The sequence below is a fragment of the Haliotis cracherodii genome, unplaced genomic scaffold (genome assembly GCF_022045235.1).
Source record: "Haliotis cracherodii isolate W230 unplaced genomic scaffold, xgHalCrac1.p SCAF_17, whole genome shotgun sequence".
NCBI classification, from domain to species: domain Eukaryota; kingdom Metazoa; phylum Mollusca; class Gastropoda; order Lepetellida; family Haliotidae; genus Haliotis; species Haliotis cracherodii.
In genome coordinates, this window is record NW_027266272.1 from 8,567,166 (window position 1) to 8,594,919 (window position 27,754).

Here is a 27,754-nt window from a genome sequence, read left to right on the forward strand (position 1 = left end):
TGAATGACCCATTAAACGATGATACACATCAGGATCGCGGAGAACATACAAGATTCGTTCTCGTTGAATATATATATCAAGGCACAAATTCATCTTTCATAAACTTTTTGTGTCTTGGTGCTTAATATATCCACATATCAACGAAAATATGTAATACATGTATCCACAAAAATATACATGTACAGGCTAGGTATTTGCCCACAGCAACACCTGCATAACTGTTTATTCACGCATGGTGTGGCAGATTGTAATTGACCGACAGCAAGTATTGTAGAATCACCTGTAAATAAGGACGACACTGTAATTAGACACAACGTACTAATGAGAATATGAGAATTATCATAAGAATGCTGTTACGTTTTTCTTAACTATTACCATTTTCATACCAAAAGTGACAATGCAGTTAAAAAATTGCTTGAGTGTCACAATATTCACTCACATTTTCCTCAATCGCATTGAAACATAATTCCTACTGGTCAGTTCGACACCGCTTGTAATTAAATAATTATTTCGAGATTTCGTTAGAATGTAAGATATTCAGCCAAACGTTATGCAATAAAAGACGAATAGTTTCTTGCCATTAAAATACGCGCACGCGTACCTGTCACGCAATTGCCCAGTGTGATGTATCAACGGGACATAAAATGGGAAATGAAATAGAAACTAACTAAAATTTAATGTTGCGGAAAATAACTCCAATGAATTGGAGTACACGCACATGAATTCGTATGATAAATTGTCAAAAAGGTTTGAGAGGTAAGGCCGGGTTCATTAAAGATCGCTACAATATGTAAAACAGGTGAAATTTGTAGAACTAAAGGAAACATCCAACCAAATGCCCTTTTTAAATAGTAATGTAATGATATAATATAAAGTATATTTCACATGATACAATATACTTTGCACACAGTTAGTTGATGCTTTAAAGGGACTGACGAAAATATGGGCGAAATATTCTAATAACGCCGTAAAAAAGTTGAATCATGTGTCATGCTTGTAGACACACCTTTATGTATTTGCGAAACTAAAACTGTTAAGCAAAGGAAAATATTCTCGCCCATGGGTCAGACTTTCTCGTCCAGAGCGAAATATTTCAATAACGCCGTAAAATAGTTGAATTAAGTTAAAATTTGTTAAATTATGTGACATGAAACTTCTAAGACCTTTATGTATATGCGACACTAAAACACAAGGTTTGAGCAAAGGGAAATATTTTCGCCCATGGGCCTGCCCCTGGACAAAACCTTTTCTCGCCCATGGGCGAAATATTTCAATAACTCTGTAAAATAGCTGAATTGAGTAAAATTGAGTTACATTATGTGCCCTTGAAAATGGTAAGGACACCTGCATGTATTTGCGAAACAAAAACCAAAGTTTTAAGTAAAGGAACATGTTCTCGCCCATGGGCCAAACTCTTTTCTCGCCCATGGGCGAAATATTACAATATCGCTATAAAATCGTTGAATTAAGTTAAAATGAGTTAAATTTTGTGTCATGATACTTGCATGAATACATTAAATGTATTTGCGAAACAAAAACATGACTTTTAAGTATAGGAACATATTCTCGCCCATGGGCCAAACCTTTTTCCTGCCCATGGGCGAAATATTACAATATCGCTATAAAATAGTTGAATTAAGTTAAAATTAGTTAAATTTTGTGTCATGATACATGAATGAATACATTAAGTGTATTTGCGAAACAAAAATGTGAGTTTTAAGTAAAGGAACATATTCTCGCCCATGGGCCAAACCTTTTTCTCGCCCATGGACGAAATATTTCAATATCGCTATAAAATCGTTGAATTAAGTTAAAATGACTTCGCCCATGGCAGGCCCATGGGCGACATAGTCTAAATATTGAGTTTTTGAACAATTTTTTTTTTTTCATTTTTTCTTCCTTGGTATGTTCCCATGAAAACAGCATGTTTAATTTTGTAAATACCTTTAACCGATACTGGGCAAAGACCGCAGAGTTTCTGGACTTTTGGGTTTCCAGAATTAAAATGGGACGTGTTTGCTGGAATATTGCTAAAAGCGGCGTAAAACCTTACTCACTCACTCACGCCGTGAAACCTGACCAGTAACGGATTGTAAACAGAGCCCGAATTATTACCTTGTTTTTGTAGACGACTGTTGCGTACACAATGGCAGTAAACAATTGGTGCGCTCGTTCACACCGAGACATAAATATATCTATACGTAATCAATTGTTGAAACAAAGATAAAAAAGATACTGTTGACATGTGGAGCGTCTTTATTGTTTTAACCGTGGGCAATCCCCAGCAGCTTATGTTTGTCGTCTGATAGATCTTTGTTGTTTCAAACAAGATTGATTGATGCTACAGGTACTACAATGCCACTTAAAGATTCAAAAACATAGGCATATTTTAAACACGAGGACAATATTTTTCTAAAATCTACATTTAAGGCGTTCATGTAAGCACTGAGGATCAAAGTGTTGCATTCGCTGTAGGAACTGCACATAATGAGAAATGGTAATCTATAAAAACAATCTGATGATCAGTGATATGTGGTTCATTCAGCCCATGAGAAAGGTACAAGGGCTCGTGGATTTCATCAATTTGCTCGGGTGCTACCGGTAGAACAGGACATGCTTACCCTTTTCGCAAGCAATTGGTGACATCACTGATTTTCAGTGATACCCCTTTTTGCACTTGACACCCAAATGATTAAAGATAAAAGAGACTGATTGTTTTCCGCCGTTGACGGTATGTGAAATGACGGCCAAAAGACGGCCACTTTGAAAATAAAATTGAAAAAAAACTAAATCGTTCCAAACATATCCTCCAAACACAACAGTGCTCTATGCAGAAAGTGATCCAGAAAACGTCCATGGCACTTTTTGTTTTGTAGAAAATGCGAAAAAGTAAAAACATGTGCCGCTTTGGCAGCCGAAACTACACGTGCAATAAGGGTATATAAACGACACGGGCGCCATGTCAAACACTCACACTGTTAACAGAACACCACAGAAATGCCACGACTTACACCCGAACAACGCGAGCGGGCCCTGGGTATGATACAGAAGAAGAAGAAGAAAGAAGAAAATTATTTTATTAAAGTGTCACATGCTGCAGTACTAAATATATGGACATATAAACATTTCATTAAAAAAACAGCACCCGGCCAGTTGGCCTACGAGACACTATTTACATAATGGTACATTTAAAATATATAAAAAAAAGAAAGGAAAAATTAGTTGCAACTTTATAAATTACTACACCCACACCCACACCCACACCCACACCCACACCCACACCCACACACACACACACACACACACACACACCCATACCGATACACCTACACACACATCCGCATTAAAATCCCGCTCAAAGCATTCAAACAGGTAAGCATACAAACAGGTAAGCATACAGGACGCTCACAGCAATCTCATACAGGACACTCACAGCAGTCTCATACATAACACTCACAGCAATCTCATTCAGAACACTCACAACAATTTCACACAGAACACTCAGAACAATCTCATTCAGAACACTCGCAGCAATCTCATACAAAACACTCACGGCAATCCCATACATGTCATACATCTATACACATATGCGTCCATATACACACAACTTAATTCATCAATCGTGTATACTCACCTACATGTATAACCAGCATACATACTAACATACCAACCTACATACATACCTATATCCATCAAACATAAATCAATCCGTATTAAACATACACAGGTCCATCCATACCTAAGTCTGTTCAAACACATCTCAATCCATATATACTAACACACATCCATACCTATATCCATTCAAACACACCTCAATCCAAATATACTAACACACATACAACCATACATCCATACCTTTATCCATCCATACATATCGATCCATATATACATACACACATACAGCCATACAAGTGTCGTACTGAATACAGTATGAACATACATTAAATACAACAGATGATATAAATGAGAGGCACTGTGTACTAACGTACATAAACACACCCGCCTACACACCTACGTGCATATATAAGACAATGCATAACATTATGGATGGGATAAAAAGTAATTAAAATAAAAGCTAACAGTTTATATAAAGTTTACGACGCCTGTACATTCTGTAGACAAGGGAGGCTAGGGATTTACTTATACATGTAGTATTCATAAGATAACAGGTCTGTTGCAGTGGAGTAAAGGTTGGGAAGGAGGGCTCCAAGGAGGTAATATAATTCCATAAATCATATCTTAAATCAGAATAAAAGGTACATTCAGCTAGAAAGTGGATTTCATCTTCGATTGCTTTAGAGTCACACATTTTACATATCCTTTCTTCCAAGGGGACAATCGGTCGTGAAAATCTACCGATCTCTATTTCAAGGGGTAAAGTTCCTGTACGTATTTTGGCGAGTGTACTTCGATAAGATCGGTCCATTATAAGTTGAACATATGGTTCAGTGTTAAGCGAGCCCTTAAAGAGTCTGTATGTTCTAAGTTTGTTACCGTTCATAAGCCCTCGATCGTTCCACAGCTGACGTAGCCAGTCGTGGTAATCATTGGATATAAGCCAAGTCTTTATGTAGTCCATGTCAGGGGGTGTTAAATTAAATATATCTAAAATAGGTAGTTGCCACGACTTGATAAGTGTAAAAACCTTATTAGTCCATGATTTACGATAATTACGTGACCATAGATGGACTTTACTACTCACTCGAATGTTGTCACAGTTTTGTAGACGATACCATAGTTGTAAAATTTCTAACTTTTGCTTGGTATAAGGCGAAGTCCAACCCATATCCCCTCGAACTGACAAGTTTGGTGACTTACAGATGGGAGCCAATTGCTGGAACCTTTGGTTGCCCGAGTGCTGTTGTACCTAACCAGGTGCAACGTTACAGACAGCGCGGACAGACATCAGACAGACCAGACCCAGGGTAACTACGCCCACTGAAGACCGGTACATGCGTACTTTTCATCTCCGATTTGATTCCTGACAGTGACGTCATTAGGGACGAATGCTTTAGGGCATATGGCTAGTCGACAGACAGTGGCCCGGTGACCCAGGGCTCAATGAATTATGGCTTTCAGACATAGGGCAGTATTGACAGCGCAACATCGTGGTCAGAGATTGAGATGGGCCCGGACTGTACGTCGTTGACAGCGACGTGATTGGCAGAGAGTCGTCTTCCGGTTCTGTCTGTTCAAAGTTGATGGAAGACAGCGTGTTTACCGCCGAAGGGGAAAACGAACGGTGGCATGTTGCGTTCAGGGGGTCGTGCTTTGGTGTTGGGGCGTATTTGTTGGCCATCTTCCCGAGTCAAGGGTTTTAACTGACTACAAAAGTCCAGTTTCCACCCTTGCCGAACTAGGCTGGAATTGATGGGCGCGATCGTAGCGCCACCAGTTGCTATTACGAGTTATGTCCTTTCTGTGCCTCTCCTATTGACCAATCAGATTCAACATCTCGTATCACTTGCATTTGCTTCAAACAAAACGGTTGCGCCCAGTCAAGACGATCTGATCGGTAATCAAGATCTATATTGTGATAAAAGGAGTCTTACATCGCGAAGTGCATCAAATCACGTGAGCACCTTGATTGAAAACTTGAAAAGATTTTGAAAATATCTGTCGAAAAATCTTGCAGTCGATCGAAATATGCATGTTATTTACTAACCAGATGTCTAGTTCGTTGCGCGATTTTGATTGGACTAGTGGCCATTACGAGTTATGTCCCTTCTATGTCCTTTCTATTGACCAATCAGTTTCCACCTCGCCAAATCCAGACGATTTGATTTGATGGATAATCAAGATCTATATATTGAAATAAAACGGGCCTTACCTCGCAAAGTGCATCACATCATTTGAGCACCTTGATTGAAAACTTGAAAAGATTTTGAAAATATCTGTCGAAAAATCTTGCAGTCGCTCGAAACCTGCATGTTATTTACTAACCAGATGTCTAGTTCGTTGCGCGATTTTGATTGGACTATGCACAGGCTTGTTAGTTCAGCAACAAGGTAACTCCAGAATTCTAGCCTAGTTCGGCAAGGGTGGCCACAGAACTTTGATACTCAGTTAGCTCCCTTGCCACGGGGAGATGTTTGTGGGCAGAAGAGAACATCACTGGTAGTTGTTAACGGAGTTTGACAGCTAAGCGTTACATGGAGGACATTCTTCGTCCTCTGGTCTTACCATTTCTACAACAGCTGCCAGGTGTCCTTTATCACCACGACAACGCAAGACCCCAAACAGCCCGAATCGTGCAGAACTTCCTTGCAGCCAACATCACCGTGTTGCCATGACCTACATGACCCCTGATGATGTTATCAGACGACTGAATTCTACTGAATTCTTTCGCTAGGGAACTTTTACGTGTCTTGTAGCAGGGTGTGGCCATACACACTATCTGACTATCATTGCACTTGAGCGATTTAGATTTTGTGTGCGCCATTACGTTCAAAGCTTATGTTTTCTACCACACATCAGTTCGGGCCACTGCCATCCCGATATCGGATGTTGTTTGGCTGTCATTTTAAATGCTGATTTCCTTGAGAAATTGATCTTTTCAAGACATGTTCATTCATGCATCTATCTTTTGTGGTGTTTTAACTGGATTGATTTAAAACTGTGGTAAAGCTTCTTTGGGCTGTAATATCTGGTTAATACAACATGACACAATATTTCTGCTCGTAAAACATAATGGAATACAAAGTTCTACTTTAATTATTTAAATGCAATTATTTTCTGTTTTCTTTTTCACAGGCCCAACACAATATTTGTTTGTGACATGCTTGTTATTCCTTGAAGCATGTGCACCGCAAACTCGTTGTCAACAGATATTTTCTAAAAAAATTCTTGTTTTTAATCAAGGTGCTCACGTGATTTGATGCACTTCGCGATGTAAGACTCGTTTTATCACAATATAGATCTTGATTACCGATCAGATCGTCTTGACTGGGCGCCACCGTTTTGTTTGAAGCAAATGCAAGTGATACGAGAAGTTGAATCTTATTGGTCAATAGGAGAGGCACAGAAAGGACATAACTCGTAACAGCCACTGGTGGCGCTACGATCGAGCCTAGGAATTCCAGCCTAGTTCGGCAAGGGTGGAAACTGGACTTTTAAAGTCAGTTAACTCTCTTGCCTGGGGAAGATGACTGGCCATATACCTTCCACTGCTTTACCCACCAATACTAGAAATAGAAGAGACCAGGGAGACAGCCTCGCCTGTTTAATGTTTAGATCTATGCTATGCTGTACATAAAGATACAGAGTGAAGAACCAGTGTATATGTGCTGATCGCGCGGTTACAATCACGATGGCGCGGTTACAACAAACTCCCAGTGCCCTTTCAAACACGCCTAAACTTTCAAGAACATGTAACAATATATCACTTCTATTTTTGAAACGCTGACTAATGATATTTAATTGACTGCAATCACTTATAAATTCACATCATGGCAATTGTTTGTCAAGAGGTATAATATAAAATTCCATTCGTCCACTTCTATCGTCGACTTTTCGAGCAATATTCCGAAAGCTCCAACCTTTTATGTCTTTTATTTTTCATTGAGAAATAATTCAGCTGACTTTAACGAAAATAGTCCTGTGTGTGTTCTTGTAACGCTTACACCAATGGAAATCACATGTTCCTGTATTGACGCCGAGTGACTAAGGCGTGATCAAAGGCGTGATGTGCTAATCAATCTTTATTGACTAATATTTTCGCGAACAAATGTTCCAAAGTATTGATTTTGGATGGCACAATTGAGCAGCTTCAATGACATCAACATTTCACCCCCATTGAATGCTCCCACGGGTCACGTGGTACACAGAAGCGTGTAACACCAAAAGAAGCATATACATCGATGTTCTCCTTTTAAATATAAAAGCTTTATTCAAGAAATAAACGACGCGTTGGAGTTATTTTATCGTACATTATAAACCATATTATTGGGCTCCAACCTTTTATGTCTACATTTCACATAGTCTGAGATCGAGCCTGCTCCACTACTCCATCGGTGTACCTGGATACCTGGTCCCCCCACTAACTGATAGTGATTCATAAACACATGCTTCGAATATAGCCCAAATCATACAAAGCAGAAATTTATGGGAACGGTTTTATTTAAGTACAAGTTCATGCATAGCGACGTTTATGGGCTTGTTTGTATAGCTGCATGTGCTAATCCAGACAAATCTGCGGTTTTTGGCACTAGCTCAGTGAGATTGCACTCCTTTGGAATTTAATTAGAAACATAAGCAGCATAGCCGATGATACACCAACTGATCTCAATTTGATATTCAATGGCATTGGGGATTTACCAGAATAAGATAACATAACAATTTTCAATTGTGTACAAAGTTATATACGTCATACGTTTCACCGATGTGGTAAACGTCTGACACCTGCATCACGTCGGGCTTTCCTCCAACATTAAGCTGACACGCCGTGATATGACTGGAATACTGTTAAAAGCGGCGCTAAACCCAACTCACCCACTCACTCACTCACTCTCACTATTTACTTACCTATTCTTTTCTTTCCTTCTGTTCCGTTAATGATTATTAAAAGCTGGAAATCAATTGTGTATATATCTGGGAGGTGTCCCAAGTTGGAGAACTTGTACACAATCCCATTTACTTTTTGTAAATATAATATGTTCAAATCAAATCAACAGCATGTCGCAGTTTAACATGGATGTACAGTTGATGGTAAATGACGTGGTAAGGCTGGGGGTGCTGACGTCCATGTGAGTGTAGGACATCGTGGGGAGAAGTGGCCGTGTCATCAGCGTGAAACAAGCCTTTGTTTACCAAGCAATGAATGGGTACCCGGCAGGATAAGATGGTAATATGACTATAAACGTTCAAGCGCCTATATATTATAACGATGATACACCACTTGGGGAGTGGGTTGGCGTATTATAGAGGAATTAGTAGTAGTAGTAGTAGTAGTAGTAGTAGTAGTAGTAGCAGCAGTAGTACTAGTTGCAGTAGTAGTTGTAGCTGCTGTTTTAGCAGTAGTTGTAGTAGTAGTAGAAGTAGTAGTAGTAGCAGCAGTAGTAGTAGTAGCAGTTGTAGTAGTAGTTGCTGTTTTAGCAGTAGTTGTAGTAGTATAGTAGTAGTAGCAGTAGTAGTAGTTGCTGTTTTAGCAGTAGTTGTAGTAGTAGTGGCAGTAGTAGTAGTTGCTGTTTTAGCAGTAGTTGTGGTAGTAGTAGTAGTAGCAGCAGTAGTAGTAGTAGTAGTAGTAGTAGTTGCTGTTTTAGCAGTAGTTGTAGTAGTAGTAGTAGTAGCAGCAGTAGTAGTAGTAGCAGTAGTAGTAGTAGTAGTTGCTGTTTTAGCAGTAGTTGTAGTAGTAGTTGTAGAAATTGTAGTAGTAGTAGTAGTAGTAATAGCAGCAGCAGCAGCTGGACCCGTGTCTCTCTCGTCCCTGACCAGTTCAGCAGGAATACGATTATTAACATTACGATACATTTGTTTACCAAAGTGAAACAGAAATGTTTACTGAATGTCCTGATATAACGATGTTGTTGATCAAAATATATGTTTGGATCCCCCTTAAAGTAACGGACGAATATCAATTACTCCTAAAAATATCCCGACCGTGATTGGCACCTCCCCATGATTGTCAACTGATGTCTGCATCCCACATATCCGAATTCGATGTGCAGAGTTGCGTCCCTTTGGGTACGCCAGAAACCTATAATCGCGGGTTCGAATCCGGGTTAACCCGATTATGTTTCTGGGTTTGTGAGCACCATACCTGTGCTCGTGGATCTCACCAAAGTGGTAAGGCGTCTGAGACCTGCATCACTTCGGGCTTTCCTCCCACAGTAAGCTATGGAATACTGTAAGGGACATTCTCGCGATCTCGCATTCTCGTGTTTTGGGCATATTTACCTCGTTTCCAAAGTCGAGATCGCGAGAATGCGAGATCGCGAGAATGTCCCTTACAGTATTCCATAGTAAGCTGACACGCCGTGATATAACCTGAATACTGTTCAAAGTGCCGTTAAACCAATTCACTCACTCCTATATATCTGCTGTGTTGTCAATGAAATACTCACCCACTCACACACCTATTGTGTACAGACACTGTGTGGGTATTACTGAAACCTCTGGGGAATCATATTAAAGGGTTTTTTTCATTGAGAAATAATTCAGCTGACTTTAACGAAAATAGTCCTGTGTGTGTTCTTGTCTCGCTTACACTAATGGAAATCACATGTTCCTGTATTGACGCCGAGTGACTAAGGCGTGATCACAGGCGGGATGTGCTAATCAATCTTTATTGACTAATATTTTCGCGAACAAATGTTCCAAAGTATTGATTTTGGATGGCACAATTGAGCAGCTTCAATGACCAACATTTCACCCCCATTGAATGCTCCCACGGGTCACGTGGTACACAGAAGTGTGTAACACCAAATGAAACATATACATCTATGTTCTCCTTTTAAATATAAAAGCTTTATTTAAGAAATAAACGACGCGTTGGAGTTATTTTATCTCACTTATAAACCTATTCATTGGGATCGCTATTAAGTAAGCGACTTCTTTCTATAGGCATTAAAACCTGTTGTGAGGTTTTACTTTCCAGTCGGGTTAAATCTCATAAACAGGGACGTTGTAATGTCCCTGGGATTTTATATAATATCCCAGGGATTTTATATAATGTCCTGGGTATTTTATTAATATAACTTCCGTTCAGATTGTAACACGTAATGAAATGTAAAATCAAATGACAGAGGTGTTGATAAGGCTCACTGGTTTTTAGAATGTCCTTTTCCCTCTCCTCAGGGCATGCTCTGTCTACCAAAACCTCGTGAGCTGTTTTCTCCAATGCATAAAACACTGCAACGAGAATAAACCATGAGGTGCTTCGAGTCCTTATTTCTTATATAAGATATCAGCATTATGTACAGTCTCTTTAAGGATGTTGATAACAAATATACACGCTTTATAAATATTTACCTGATTTTAATAATGATGACTCCCTGAAGAGAATCAGAGCAAGGAAATGTCAGACAAGTCCATTTTACGAACAGGTGGGTTAAGTTTGGTATTTCCAGCATATTCTCACAATCCTTACGTCGATTAATTGTACCTTTGCTCCCAATACTGATTGTCATAACTCTCACGCTTTGGGATGCGATCGTTCAGCCACTGTGTTTATCTGCGTAGCCCAGCTACAACTATGGGGTACACCTTACTAGATACTTCCCTCTCAAAAATAACGTCGTCCAATCTATGACGTCATCACGTTGCGAGCGCGTATTCGAATCTCCAGAAATGACGTCACGACAGAACAAAGTTTTATTGGGAATTAAAGCATGCAGCGTTCTCCATTGTTGTTTACGATTCATATATATATATATGCCTTGTTGATGCGTTTTGTATGACAAGCACCTGTGACATATTAATGTTTTTGTTGCTTTAATTTTAAGATTCCAATTTGTTTTGGTTTGTTTATTACATTTCGCCATCGTCGGATATGTTGTTTATCATGCAAGTATTCTAAATCGTTTTAGATCAATCTGTCCTCCCAGCCATCGATTCAACTTATTGATTTTCCCCATGTCTCTAACTGTTAATACGTTACTTACCATGAATGTTTTCCGAACTATTGTATTTATTTACATTTTATCTTTTCAGCAAATGAGCTTTGTGAAAGGACCTCCAAATGTTTATTCAATTTGTCTCGCTATTCTCTTCCAGGGTACTACGTGTGGGCGGGCTTCCACCAATCCACAACGGCCAGCGAGTTCACCTGGGTGGATGGACGAGTCGTATCGGGCGTCAACTGGAAGCCAGGACACCCGGTGGCTGGTGACATGTGTGGCTTGGTTGCCATTTCTGGAGACGTATTCTTTAAAACAGATGACTGTGAACGGATTACAGACTATATCTGCGAGTTACCGGTTGTGTAATCAGTTTAGTGCTCGACACTTGAAATGGAAGCAGGAAATTTCGCGATTGTTAATTAACGAAGATACGCTTGCATTTTTTTGTCATTACTGTAAGTTTTAGCCGGGTGGGCGGGGGAGGGGGGGGGGAGGGGGGGGGGGGGGGGGGCGGTTGGGCTTGAGCAGGATGGGCAGTTGCCCCCCTGGTTTTTTTATAGAAATCATTTTTCCTTGTGAAAGTGAACTTGCCGGTCCCTTTTTGTTTTTTTGTTAAATTGAAAAAAAAATTAAATTAACCTTATATGTAATTGTTGGAAGGAACAATACCAGTTCTGCAGATCTTGTTTTACACGTAAGGTGGTATATTTAGCATTGTCATACACGTGATGTTTATATGTAGAATTGTCATACACGTGAGGTAGTATATGTAACATTGTCAAACACGTGATGTGGTATATGTTATATTTCCATACACGGGATGTTTATATGTAACATTGTCATACACGTGACATGGTATTTGTAACATTGTCGTACAAGTGACGTGGTATATGCAGCATTGTTATACATGTGATGTGGTATAGGTAGCATTGTCATACACGTGAGGTGGTAAATGTAACAGTGTCATACACGTGATGCAGTATAGGTAGCATTGTCATACATTGGATGTTTATAGGTAGCATTGTCATACACGTGAGGTGGCACATGTAGCATTGTCATACACATGATGCGGTATAAGTAGCATTGTCATACACCTGACGTGGTATATGAAGCATTGTCATACACGTGAGGTGGTATAAGTAGCTTTGTCATACACGTGATGTGGTATAGGTAGCATTGTCATACCCCTGACGTGGTATATGTTATATTGTCATACACGTGAGTTGGTATATGTAGCATTGTCATACACATGATGCGGTATAGGTAGCATTGTCATACACGTGATGCAGTATATGATGCATTTTCATACACGTGAGGTGGTATAGGAAGCATTGTCATACACGTGATGCGGTATATGATGCATTGTCATACACGTGATGCGGTATATGTAGCATTGTCATACACGTGATGCTACATAGTTAGCATTGTCATACACGTGAGGTGTAATAGGTAGCATTGTCATTCACGTCATGTTTCTTTGTAGCAGTGTAATACACGGGACGTGGTACATGTAGCAAGTGCATACACGTGAGGTGTTACATGGAACATTGTCATCCACGTAACGTCGTATATGTAACATTGCAATACAGGTGACGTGACGTCGTATATGTAGCATTGTAATACAGGTGATGTTAATATGTATCATTATCATGCACGTGAGTTGGTATATGTGACATTGTCATACACATGAGTTAGTATATGTAACATTGTCCTACACGTGATGTGATATGTGTAGCATTGTCATACACGTAACGTGGTATATGTAGCATTGTCATACACGTGATGCGGTATATGTAGCATTGTCAAATACGTAACGTGGTATATGCAGCATTGTCACACACGCGACGTGGTATATCTAACATTGTCATACACGTGAGTTGTTATATGTAGCATTGTCATACACATGAGTTGTTATATGTAGCATTGTCATACACGTGAGTTGGTATATGTAACATTGTCATACACGTAACGTCGTATATGTAGCATTGTAATACAGGTGATGTTTATATGTATCATTGTCATACACGTGAGTTGGTGTATGTGACTTTGTCATACACATGAGTTAGTATATGTAACATTGTCATCTACGTGATGTGATATGTGTGGCATTGTCTTACACGTAACGTGGTATATGTAGCATTGTCATACAGGTGATGTGGTATATGTAGCATTGTCATACACGTGAGTTGGTATATGTAACATTGTCATACACGTGAGTTGGTATATGTAACATTGTCATACACGTGATGCGGTATATGTAGCATTGTCATACACGTGATGCGGTATATGTAGCATTGTCATACACGTGAGTTGTTATATGTAACATTGTCATACACGTGAGTTGGTATATGTAGCATTGTCATACACGTAACGTGGTATTTGTAGCATTGTCATACAGGTGATGTGGTATATGTAGCATTGTCATACACGTGATGTGGTATATGTAGCTTTGTCATACACGTGATGCGGTATATGTAGCATTGTCATACACGTAACGTGGTATTTGTAGCATTGTCATACGCGTGATGCGGTATATGTAGCATTGTCATACACGTAACGTGGTATTTGTAGCATTGTCACACACGTAACGTGGTATTTGTAGCATTGTCATACACGTGATGCGGTATATGTAACATTGTCATACAGGTGATGTGGTATATGTAGCTTTGTCATACATGTGATGCGGTATATGTAGCATTGTCATACACGTAACGTGGTATTTGTAGCATTGTCATACACGTGATGCGGTATATGTAGCATTGTCATACACGTAACGTGGTATTTGTAGCATTGTCATACATGTGATGTGGTATATGTAGCATTGTCATACACGTGATGCGGTATATGTAACATTGTCATACAGGTGATGTGGTATATGTAGCTTTGTCATACACGTGATGCGGTATGTGTAGCATTGTAACACACGTAACGTGGTATATGTAGCATTGTCACACATGTGATGTGGTATATGTAGCATGTTCATACACGTGACGTGGTATATGTAGCATGTTCATACACGTGATGTGGTATATGTAGTATTGTCATACACGTGATGTGGTATATGTAGCATGTTCATACATGTGACGTGGTATATGTAGCATGTTCATACACGTGATGTGGTATATGTAGCATGTTCATACACGTGATGTATATGTAGCATGTTCATACACGTGACGTGGTATATGGAGCATGTTCATAAGTACAAACTATTCAATCAAACTCTCATCTCTGATTTTTCTTTACAACACATTTACTTCAGAGTCGACAACTGTTTTTACACAGATAAACCACATTATTATTTACCCTTGACTGTATATTGTAACTGATGGCATTTTGTGACCTCTGGGCGGTATTAATATCAGTCGTCTTTTGTTTACCGATCGAATTTTCACACATTTCGTGAAATAAAGATGTTCAAAACACATAATACGCTGTGTTCAGTTGTGTGTGTCACAGCTGGGAATAGCGTGGTAATATACACAACGCGCTGTGCGGAGTTGTGTGTGTCACAGCTGGGAATAGCGTGGTAATACACACAACGCGCTGTGCGGAGTTGTGTGTGCCACAGATGGATGCTTTAACACCCGATCTTACGCCTGAAATGGTTTTGGTTTGGTTTGTTGTTTAACGCCGCACTCAGCAATATTCGGCTGAAATGAGTGAGTGAGTATTATTCCGGGACTCGTGCCCCTCTCGCGGCCATTTTTGCAACCGGGTTCCGTCTTTGCGCAAACGGGCATACCTAAAACAATTGTCAACTCGTTGTGTAATGGTTCTCACATATTTCCCCGTATATTATATATATTTTAGATACAATTTAAAGCAGATACAGTATGTTTGAACACATTTAACTGTGTCATGGGTATATTTTTAGATGCAAGACACATGTAAAATCAAATATTATTTCTGAGGGATTCTTTGACAAAGAACTTGAAATCATACGCGCATTCTGATTGGGTTGTCGTATTTTCGTACATAACATTCACCGATAGGGGGACGAGTCTTCTTGCAGGTTACGGAAAGGGGCGAGTGTTGACGAATGATACTACGAGTGCTTCTTGTCATAATCGTTTCTGAAGCGCCTTTAAAATAGCATTTCTAATGTATTCATAACATTGATTATTGATAAACTTTGTCTCAGTATGCACAGCAACCTTGCTGTCACCGGTCTCTCTCGCTCAATTCAAAACAATTTTATTGAGTACTCTAACACAAGTACAATTCGGATTTATGACACAGGGAATATACTTCATAGGGCTGTATAACACAGGGTATACTTCATCAGGATGTAGGACACATATCACACAGTGGTACAATATAGAGACATCACTTTGCTCTTTTACAGCTCTTCTAAGGTGCGTAGGTTTATATATACATATATAACAATGTTCTTTAACATATCTTCATTTTTACTGGCCACGAGCATAAAAATGTATACAACTCAAATTTTGCATAGAGTCAAATAGTGATGATATCAAAAATTCATCCAACAAATAAAGATTTAAATATCCCGGTACACAATGATTGGGTAACCCCTATAGGGCCTCCGTTTCATAATGAACGGACAGACGCACGTCGTCATGGGTACGATGCGCAGGAGGTGCTTGAAAACCAGTTGGATGTTGGCAGAACCACTGCACATCATTATCACACCAACATTTGCTACTGGGGATTGCAACAACTGAATGCATTTATGTCCCCTCAGCACGAAGACGTCGTTTGACGACCGAAGAGTGAGTGAGAGAGTGAGTTGGGTTTAACGCTGCTTTTAACATTATTCCAGTTATATCCCGGCGTGTCAGCTTAATGTGGGAGGAAAGCCCGAAGTGATGCAGGTCTCAGACGTTTACCACTTCGGTGAAACCCACGAGCACGGGTATGGTGCTGACAAACCTAGAAACATAATCGGGACGAACCGGGATTCGAACCCACAATCATAGGTTTCTGGCGTGCCCAAGGGACATTTGTAGCAGCAGTACAAGCAATATCAGTTTTAGCAGTAGCAACAGCAGTAGCAGTAGCAGTAGCAGTAGCAGTAGCAGCAGCAGCAGTAGTGGTAGTAACAGCAGTAGTAGTAGTAGTAATAGTAGTAGCAGCAGTAGCAGTAGTTATAGTACCAGCATTAGTAGTAGTGGTGGTGGTAGTAATAATAGAGCAGCAGCAACAGCAGCAGTAGCAGCAGTAGTAGTAGTAGTAGTAGTAGTAGTAGTAGTAGTAACAGCAGTATTTGTAGTATGAATAAATACACAATCAATATATAGAAAAATGTACCATTATCAGTACTTCACTAAGAAAGTGTTATCCAAAATATACTATTAGTCACAGTAATAGAAGTAGTAGCGGCGGCGGCGGCGGTGGTGGTGGTAGTAGTAGTAGTAGTAGCAGCATAGCGACTCCTGTTGTCCCCGTCAGAAGATATAACATAGATACTCCTGTTGTCCCCGTCAGAAGACATAACATAGAGACTCCTGTTGTCACCGTCAGAAGATATAACATAGAGACTCCTGCTGTCCCCGTCAGAAGACATAACATAGAGACTCCTGTTGTCCCCGTCAGAAGATATAGCTTAGAGACTCCTGTTGTCCCCGTCAGAAGATATAACATAGAGACTCCTGTTGTCACCGTCAGAAGATATAGCAGAGAGACTCCTGTTGTCCCCGTCAGAAGATATAACATAGAGACTCCTGTTGTCCCCGTCAGAAGATATAACATAGAGACTCCTGTTGTCCCCGTCAGAAGATATAACATAGAGACTCCTGCTGTCCCCGTCAGAAGATATAACAAAGAGACTCCTGTTGTCCCCGTCAGAAGATATAGCATCGAGACTCCTGCTGTCCCCGTCAGAAGATATAACAAAGAGACTCCTGTTATCACCGTCAGAAGATATAACATAGGGACTCCTGTTGTCCCCGTCAGAAGATATAACATAGAGACTCCTGTTGTCCCCGTCAGAAGATATAACATAGAGACTCCTGTTGTCCCCGTCAGAAGATATAACATAGAGACTCCTGTTGTCCCCGTCAGAAGATATAGCATCGAGACTCCTGCTGTCCCCGTCAGAAGATATAACAAAGAGACTCCTGTTATCACCGTCTGAAGATATAACATAGAGACTCCTGTTGTCCCCGTCAGAAGATATAACATAGGGACTCCTGTTATCACCGACAGGAGATATAGCACAGAGACTCCTGTTATCACCGACAAGAGATATAGCACAGAGACTCCTGTTATCACCGACAAGAGATATAGCCCAGAGACTCCTGTTGTCCCCGCTAGAAGATCCGGTCAATCTGTACAGCAGCATTAGAACCTGGTGTTTACACATCTGGTAACTCGCAGATGAAGGGATCACTCCTTGAACAGACATCTGATTTAAAGAACGTTGTAGAGGATATACCAATAGCGCCACACAATTCACCAGGGGTCTCAGGGTGGCCAGACTTCCAGGTAACACCCGATATGTTCCGTCCATCAACCCAGGTGAGCACGTCATTCGGGTTGGATCGGTCGAATCCTATCCATATGTTGTACCCTACAATGACGAGAGAAATTCATTATTTTCCAATTCAAACATATTGATGTTCTTTCACAATAATGACTTTAAAAGAACTATTTTAGGTGAGGTGAACCGGGGTTTAACGTCGACGTGCATGGCGTGCGTGCGTGCGTGCGTGTGTGTCTATGCTTGTACTAGTCCGGACTGATGCCGATTTATAGTACTAGCTATACTATGTATGTAGAGATACCATGCCGCAGTTTAACACGAATACCCCACTCAGACACAGTATACTGAGTCCGAGCTGACCAGTCCTTGTTTAAGCCCCTTAATGCTGAACACCCTTTGAGCAAGATTCGTATGACGCTCTTTGAAATCTTCATTTAGAATTGGTCTTCAGCAATCCATGTTCGTCGTTAGAGGCGACTATGCTAGTAAAAGGCGACAAACCGGATCGGGTAGTCAGACTCGCTGACTTGGTTGATGCATGGCATCGTATGATGTCAGTCACTGAGTGGTCTGGTCCAGACTCATTATTTTCAGACCGCCGTCATGGATATGGAATATTGCTAGTTGCGGCGTTAAACAAGTAAACAAACAAATTGTTCATCACCTGTCATTGTGTCCATCACGGTCTGTACTTCTTCCGGAGTATCAAGGATTGCCAGGTCCCCACCATGCGCCTGGCACACCCCTCTTGCCCCCTCCCAAGTCAGAGTCTCCGACTTATATACCAGGTATGTAGGCACGGGGGTCGTGGTCGTCGCTGGCGGTGTCGTGGTCGGTGTCGTTGACGTTGTTGATGGAATGGGACAGCCAACCTTGCCTGAGGAGACTGAAATCAAATAAAACAAATACCAATAAATCCATTGTTTATGCCAGCTGGAAGGGACCTTTCTGAGTACTGATTACTATCGCTTTGTATCTATGCTTGAGAGTAAGTCGGGTTTAACGCCGCTTTGAACAGTATTCCAATTATATCACGGCGTGTCAGCTTAATGTGGGAGGAAAACCCGAAGTGATACAGGTCTTAGACGTTTACCACTTCGGTGAAACCCACGAGCACGGGTATGGTGCTGACAATCCTAGAAACATAATCGGGGCGAACCGGGATTCGAACCCACAATCATAGGTTTCTGGAGTTCCCCAGGGACGCAACTCTGCACAGCGGATCGCGGCGCCTTAGACGACTGGGACACCCGTGCCCCTCTAAACTAACGTTAACTTACCGTTAATAGATAAGGTTCTAGTATAATGGTAGTCTTACGTGTAATGCGGTAATTTGAACTTGATATGGGCGGAAAGCCCTCAGTGATGCAGGTGTCAGCCGCTAACCCCATTTGCGAAACCCACGAATACGGTTATGGTGCTTACAAACCTCGATAAATCATCGGGGCAAACCGGGATTTGAACCCACGATCCGTTTCAGCACCTTAGACGACTGGGACACTAGTGTAGCTGTGTTGATTTGTTTCTGTGGAGATTCGGTAGACGCTCATTGCATTGTATTAGGGCAATGTAAGCAGTCGGTAGGAAGTTACTATATTTAGATGCTGGTGTGGTGTGCAGACTTCCGGTACGGTATACCGCGGACTGTGACAGTGTGTTATAGAAACATATGGAAAGTTCTGTAATGTTCTAGTGCTGCTAGGCTGGTGAGGTCATGGTATAGAACTTTGCAATCGCTTGTTAGATCTTATATATAGTGAGACAAGGGCGTGTTTAGGTATCTCTCACACATTTCATCGCTTCTGTTCCAGCTTTCATGTGAGGGCCGGTTATCATCCCTGATTCCCGGCCTAGCCCTACTCGGAAGCTTAATCACTGTCGCAGATGAGTGAAAATATATTATTATCACTAATTGTTGCCATCACCACTGTATTTTATCTGATACTGACCGCTGCCATCATACTATATATTGCCAATGACTTTTGTACTTCAACTCGATTGTGTACTTCCATTGTAATTGTTGTTCAGTAATTTGTATTAATTTGTAAACTTATTTAATTTTTGGTAATGTATTTGTTGATTGTATTTCACTTGTTGTTTGTTTGTTGGTTTAACACTAAGTTCTCTTACAAATATATTTCTGGGTTAACTTATTGTTTCAATTTTAAAATCGACACGTAACAAAGAGGGTTCCAACATTTTATTAATGACGCACAGAAGCTTCAAGTCTTGCAGTCATCAATCATTCATAATCACAATGTGCTGTTTTATTATTCATTAAAAAAATCATAAATGAATTGATACAGGAATATATGCTTTTGGTGCATAATTTTTAGAATCATTCAAAACATTTTATTTTATTTTGAGGACGTTGACACAAACGTCACCCTCAGGCTATATATAGAGGTATTTCTTGGAGGTCATGTATTCCTAGCTCGGTAGATATTCTATATATCAGCTCCAAGTATAAATACATGATTTGGATGGAAACCGCGGCGGCTGACAGCTTACATAAAGTGTTGGATGAAGCGAAAGGAATACCGATCCATACTTCCGGAATTCGACTTCCGTTTGCCCGGATAGAGTACGTGATAAAGTCATTGATTCTCCATTAACCCAAGACTAGAAACCAGCTGCTAACAATTGCCTCGGTTGTATTTGTCGGCATTTTCAAAAAGGTTCTGCCTGATATTACACCTTTTCATCTCTTCATCATATTCCAATCGCTTCGCTGTAACCACAATATATCAACAACCACAATTCATGCAGATCAGTGGGTACAAGTGAGTCACATAGACAATATGACATAGTTTTCCAAAAGAGTGGATGCTCATATGAGTAACATGGGCATGTTCGTAGTGGCTACCTTCTCGAGTAATCAATACATTCATTTAGAAAATATATTTAATAGACTTGACCATTTTCTTTCAAATTGTATTTTTTTTATTTCTAAGGTTCTGAATATATCACATCATATCTTAATAAATGTTTACAAGGATATTTTTGTTAATACTTGAGACATGAAAATATTTTTTATCGACAAGTATGATGTGGTTCATTATGTCGGTATTATTTCCCACCAATTAAAACTGTATATTTCGTCAATATAATATCTTCTGAACATTTATATTCAATGTAAACTTTTAGTGTTTTGACACAATCACATTCACAATAAACATTTATCAAGTTTTCTGACATATAATTACAAAATGAAAAAAGGTTGATAATCCACTAATTTCAATCTTAATTCATTTTTTGTTTAAATAATATTATGGATGAATTTAAATTGGAAATCAATCAATTTAGTTTCTTTTGTACATTTGCTAAGTTGTTTTAAAATATGATCCCGTGGAATTGCAATACTAAAGACATTTTGACACTTTTCACATACTGGAGGGCTTTTAACTACACTAATAAATATCTGGATCTTTTTGGTGCTGAGAGTAAATCTACAAATGATATGTTGAGATAACGGTTATGTACTATCAAAGAATTATTTCAAATGGTATATTTTCATTCTTTAGGTATATATTCATGAAATGGCACACACCTTGATCCTTCCACAAGTCCCTGATGGAGTGAATACCAATAAGATGTCATGTTTTTATGATGAAATTACTATTTTTTAATTGACGATTGAACCAAAGAGGTTCAGATAGTACTTGATCAATATCTGTGAAATCGGTTTCATGGTTTCTGTAAAATGTTCCCCATGCAGCCAATACATCCTTCCAAAAAGGGTTGATAATATTTATCTGATTTTTCTATGTTAGCTCCAAGCAGAAATAGTTTTGTAACTGGAAAGGTACTAGGGTTTGTGTTGTTTTTATTTTGAAGATGCTTGTGTAATACAGATAATTTTAATGAATTAACGAATATGTTTACTGTTATCATTCTGATCCCTCATTATTCATATTTTCTGATAAGTGTTGTTCGTTGTAGCTTATCTCCATTGTCATTCCATATGAATTTATAAAAGATATTGTTTATTTCATCAATGAATTCCTTTGGAGGGTTTACAAATGAAGTGAATATATGCACCAGTGATGAAATAGCCAAAGTTTTAACAAGTTACCTTTCCTACCAAGTTAAATTTCTTCTCCTCTACTCCCATTGAGTCTTTTCCTTGTGTTAATTATCCAAAGGTTATTTAAGTAAGGGTTGGGCCTGATGCCTAGAATATCAAAATCCCCATTATGCCACTCAGGTTTTAAGTCCTGGCATAAAGTGGTGTTACTACCTGACATTAAGCCTCTCCAAATAGCTGCTCTTAAACTTTCTTCAGTTCCATCAAGAAATGATTCGGTGTCATCATCATATTGTCCAAGTTTATGTTCAATGTTTTTCAGTATAATTCCTTTTATTTGACTGTTGTTCCGGATCATTATTCCTAAGATCTCAGCTTCTAAGAGGAATAGGTAGGGAGAAACTTGATCGCCTTGTCTATAGCCCCTTTCATTATAAAATATATACGATAATGACCATTTTGTATAACACATGATGAGGCATTATTAATGACTATGTTTATCCATTTTTATATTGGGTCCAAAGCCATATTTTCCAATTCTCAAAATAATAAATTCTTTAGAAACAATGACAAAAGCTTTTTTTCAAAATCAATAAATAACAAGAGACCCTGTTTTCCTTGTAAATTTGCTTGGAACATAATATGAAATAATAGTCTAATGTTCTCACTGATGAATCTTCCTGGAATAAAACCAGTTTGATTTTCATGAGTGAGTGAGTGAGTGAGTTGGGTTTAACGCCGTTTTTAACAATATTCCAGTTATATCATGGCCTGTCAGCTTAATGTGGGAGGAAAGCCCGAAGTGATGCAAGTCTCAGACATTTACCACTTCGGTGAAACCCACGAGCACGGGTATGGTGCTGACATTGTTCCTATGACTCTAGTTAATCTGTCATGTCAATATGAAACATTCGAGTATTTATCTAACACATTTTGAGAAGTATAAAATGCGCGAGTGGCCTATAGGACAGCTGGATTTTATTAGGATAATGATAACTTTATACAACCACATTTCACATCATTATGATCATCACCGCGTCATTGTGTCATCTGCACCCATCAGCTCCATCCAAGGAGAACCTCAGCTTCATTGTGTTATCAAACTGGCATCGCCTTGTTAACAACAGTACTCTACCTTCGCGTTTCTTTGAACATCTGATAACGCCCCCAAACCCAACACCTACCCCTACTCCGACCCCCACCTCCCTCTACCTCTCACCCCGAGGTCATCATGAAATAACACAAAATGAGTGAGTGAGTGAATATGGTTTTATTCTGCTTTTAGCAATATTTCAGCATTATCAGGGCGAGGACACCAGCAATGGGCTTCACACATTCACACATATGACGAATCGAACGAGTTCACTTTTCTTTCTACTAGAGAGACATTTCACCAGAATGGTGCAGAACTTCCCCTCGTTGTATATCTGGATTGATCACAAGATCGATGTTGGAATATAGGTCCCTGACTTCTGGTGTCAACTGTCAGCTTTCTAACGATTGTGCCTGCCTCGGTGATTTCAGTGATGTTATCTACGCAGACATTATTCTGTCTACTGTTCTGGACTATCTTATGAAGCTGGTTCTCTCTGGAGCATAACTTCATAAGCTTTTGTAGTTTTCTTCTCCATCTCTTTTTGTGAACGTGGTACTCTAAAAAGGATATCGAACGGACTTCATAACCTCTGCTTCCGACTATTCAGTGACAACACGTTTTGTTTTGTTTTTTTATAAAACTCTACTGCATTATGAAGAAGGGTGGTATGCTAATGAAATCAATATGTTCGATGGTCGCTGAGAGCGGCTTTATATAAATGAACTGCTGGGCAAAAGAAAGTATACTTCCTTTGTGATGGTGGCTAAAATGAAACAAACAAGAGGTGGTTATTCGATGGTGATGTATACTCAACAACAAAAGTTCCTGTGACACCAATATTTTAGTGTATTTGTCAAACAAGTAAAGTTTGGTTTTCAATATTGTAGTACATGTATGGAATCAAGTCACAAAAACGCAACTGCTACAGAAAAGCACGCTTTCCATGCAAATGTTGACTTTTATGCAAGCCCCATGCATTTCACTACCCAAGAATGGGTATAAAAAGATGTGCGTTAACGTGATTCCATATGCATTGTTTAGCATCGTGCTGACAACAACCACTCAGAAAAACAACAAAATTACGCAATTATTCAACATTTCGAAATGCCACGCCTGTTCGAAAATGGGCGTCTGCGAGCCATTGCTATGCTTGAAGCAGGATCGAGTCAATGTGATGTTGCAAGACAATTTAACGTCCACAGAAACACCATTTGGTGTTAATGGCAACGTTGGCAACAGACGAATGCAGTCAGAGACCATCCTCGGAGTGGCAGGCCACGCGTAACCAATAACTGACGAGTCTCGTTTTCACCTCAGCCACAGCGATGGACGGATTCGAGTGTACCGACGTCGAGGTGAACGTAACGTCAATCATTATGTCATGGAAGAAGATCGGTTCGGGGGCGGCAGCATTATGGTATGGGGTGGGATTACGGCAAGACAGAGGAACCGGTGGTAGTGGTAGAGGGAAATCTCAATGGACAGCGCTACCGCGACGAGATCATCAGCCCTGTTGTTCTACCGTTTTTGGGTCGTCATGGCCCAGGCATTACCTTCCAACATGACAACGCCCGGCCTCATAATGCTCGACTTGTTCAGGAATCTCTTCAACAAAACAACGTGAATGTCATCCCCTGGCCGGCTCGATCACCTCACCAATCGAGTACATGCGGGATGAGATGGATCGGCGCCTTCGACGTCAACCACGTGTTCCACAGACACTCCAGGAACTTCGAAACATGCTACAGCAGATATGGACAGATATCCCACGGGACTTTGTGCGACGCCTGGTCCATTCCATGAGACGAAGATGTGTTGCTTGCATCGTTGCGAAGGGGTGGACACACACGCTACTGATTTGTAAATTGACATTTTGGCATGTTCATGTTGTTTTTTTATGAAATCACGCATTTTCTGAAGTCAGTATGGCAAATTAAACCATTTGAACACGTACAGGAGTCTTTTATCTGTTGCAAACCGAAATTGTTTCAGATTTGGTAAAAACATAACTTTGCATAAAATCTTATTCAATATCACAGGAACTTTTGTTGTTCAGTATATTTGATACGGGTATGATATTACATGCATCATATCAATGAGAATCTCACAAAGGGTGACGTGCACATGGCGTCTCAGGGAACACGAGGGTCGCGACGTCATGGTACAGAGTAATGAGCAGGTATTGTCATGGTCGTGGAGTTGGTACACAGATGCCAGACATTCCCAAAAGCGAATATGACCAACACGAGCACCAATACACACCCAGACTCGCCGTTTTATCGATGTCGTCAGCCGCCTGATGACGTCTTTTGGAGTCCGTTGCCACTCCTTCTTCAGTGCTGCTTCCCGCTGTTGACGGTTCTGTGGTGGGTGAGGACGCTCCCTGATCTGACACTCCAGATGATCACACAGGTAATCAGTGTGGTTTAAGTCTTGTGAACGAGCTGCCCATGGAAGAACGGCGACGTTGTGCGCGGGCAAGAAATCCTGGACGACCCTTGCAGTGATTGGCCTAGCGTTGCAGTAATTGTTGCCGTTAGGTAAGGAGAGAGTGAGTGAGTGAGGTTTTACGCCGCTTTTAGCAGTATTCCAGCACTACCACGCCGGGGCTTCTCACACTGTACCCATGTCGGGAATCGAACGCGGGTCTTCGGCGTGACGAGCGAATGCTTTAACCACCTGGCTACCCGACCGGCTCTGTTGGCGAAGGAATTGTAATGGGTTGAAGAACGTCATCCCTGTAGATCCGGGAGCCGTTGTACAAAGCGATTTTAACCTTAAGGTGATCGTAACTGCCATTCCTTAACATAGACTTACGACAGTCGTAGCGCTAAGGTTGTATTGTACAACGACAGCCTGGGCGTTGAGGCTGCCACGGATGATGACACGTTCCGTCCTTTGGTTGCCACCAATTCCTCCCCAAACCATCACCTCACCGGCACCATCTGGATGCACTCCCCTGCATGTCTCTTGGTGCAAGTCGTTCCTCTGTGACGATAAACCCGAGCACGACCATCATTATGGAATAAGCAGATTCTGCTGTCGTCAGTGAAATCACTGTCTGCCAGTCGCGGCGACAGATGCAGTCTGTCTATAACGTTCTGACAACCATCGCACTCTACAGCTGAAGGTTAGCACCCACCACCCCCATCATCTCTCTCTCTCTCTCTCTCTCTCTCTCTCTCTCTCTCTCTCTCTCTCTCTCTCTCTCTCTCTCTCTCTCTCTCTCTCTCTCTCTCTCTCTCTCTCTCTCTCTCGTTGCCTTGTTCGTGGGTTGAAACACACGTTTTTCGTGAAAATGTTCTGTATAAAGGTATATGATATGGAATAAAAATAGTTCCGTAATTGCCAACTTGTGTTCAACTAACAATTCAGTTAGTTAAATGTACGGTCAAAGGAGCCGCAGTTTAAAGTTACTGTAGAAAAGGTTTGGTTGGTTGGTTTGGTTGTTGTTTAACGCCGCACCATGTCAGCGAGCCTGACCACCCGATTCCGTTAGTTGCCTCTCACGACAAGCATAGTCGCCTTTTACGGCAAGCGTGTGTCCTCAAGACCTATTCTACCCCGGATCTTCACGGACTCACAGACAGACGGGAATGACCAGTGACATAGGCTCACATTGACGATGTTGAAGCTGGTTGCCCACATGGACGTTTGTTGTGGACATGTAAATTTTACTGTTCTTAAGAACATTTTATCAGAAGTCAAGCAAAACTCACATCCTCATGTGACATATTCTTTCCATTGAATAAATGCAATTTGATTTTGTAAGATATATTTTAAGTAGTTAATAGTTCTTTTATTTCGTTAAAAAATGTTATTAAAAACAAAGTTTAATTTTATAAAGGTCACTGAAAAGTGTAAAAATGTTTCAATTTAATATAAAGAAAACATTTTCAGATCCAGTGTACCAATAAATAGAAATTATAAATAAAAATAATTCTATAAAATCCCCATAACACAAATTACCATGGTCTCATTTTTTTTAAAATATCAAAATATTACTTTTTAGGAAAAAGCATGTGCAACTATAAATATGTTTAATCGTATTTCGGTATGTAAAAAACGATTGAAATCATGAATAAGAAAGTTTTTTACCTCTATCGAAGATATGTGTTGTATTGCTCGAAACTTGGTTCGTCATGTCAACAGTCTGCTTGTCGTATAAATAACAATCCGCATCACCGCCATCACCTGAAGACATCACGACCACACAGTTACTGATATAAAAACAGTTTTCAATACACTTTAAAAAAGTTGTATTTGCAGTGAAGTGAATATGTGCATCAGTAAACATCGTATTTGCCAAGTCCTCGCGCCTTCTGTATTCGACACGCGTCGTTTCACCACAAACATGCTGTCCCAGAAGAATAAAAAGTAAACTCCAAACGAAATTGACCATGATGCTGTTCTTAAATAAACTTAGATCAGTCTGTCACCACTTGCACGGGCGGCGCATGGAAGTCTCGTGCTGCGCGAGGTAAGACTGCGGGCAGAAGAAACCAGTTTGAGCTGGACGTGAGGTCGATGAGGCACAGAGAGACTAACTGATTTTTGGATTGATAATCATATCGATGCATATATTGTCTTATCTGGTTTAAATATAGAAATATTGAGCTCATAGATTG

At 40.3% G+C, this 27,754-nt stretch overlaps 3 protein-coding genes across 3 annotated transcripts in view; 1 reads left to right on the forward strand and 2 right to left on the reverse strand.

Annotated features, from left to right (window-relative positions):
• Positions 1–11,924, forward strand: part of LOC139464324 (macrophage mannose receptor 1-like) — a 40,928-nt gene extending 29,004 nt beyond the window's left edge. Inside the window, exon 3 of the mRNA XM_071245846.1 lies at positions 11,713–11,924. Coding sequence (XP_071101947.1) covers positions 11,713–11,924 — 212 coding nt within the window. The remainder of the gene's footprint in view (positions 1–11,712) is intronic.
• Positions 11,925–17,124: 5,200 nt separating this feature from the next.
• On the reverse strand, positions 17,125–17,862 carry LOC139465158 (dentin sialophosphoprotein-like). The gene has a single exon (XM_071246848.1). It carries the CDS (start codon positions 17,860–17,862, stop codon positions 17,125–17,127), a length of 738 nt encoding a protein of 245 aa, XP_071102949.1.
• Positions 17,863–17,875: 13 nt separating this feature from the next.
• On the reverse strand, positions 17,876–27,528 carry LOC139464617 (macrophage mannose receptor 1-like). The gene is made up of 3 exons (XM_071246143.1): positions 27,225–27,528; positions 18,668–18,889; positions 17,876–18,090 (listed from the first exon to the last, which is right to left on the reverse strand). Exons 1-3 carry the CDS (start codon positions 27,526–27,528, stop codon positions 17,876–17,878), a joined length of 741 nt encoding a protein of 246 aa, XP_071102244.1.
• Between the last annotated feature and the right edge of the window lie 226 nt (positions 27,529–27,754).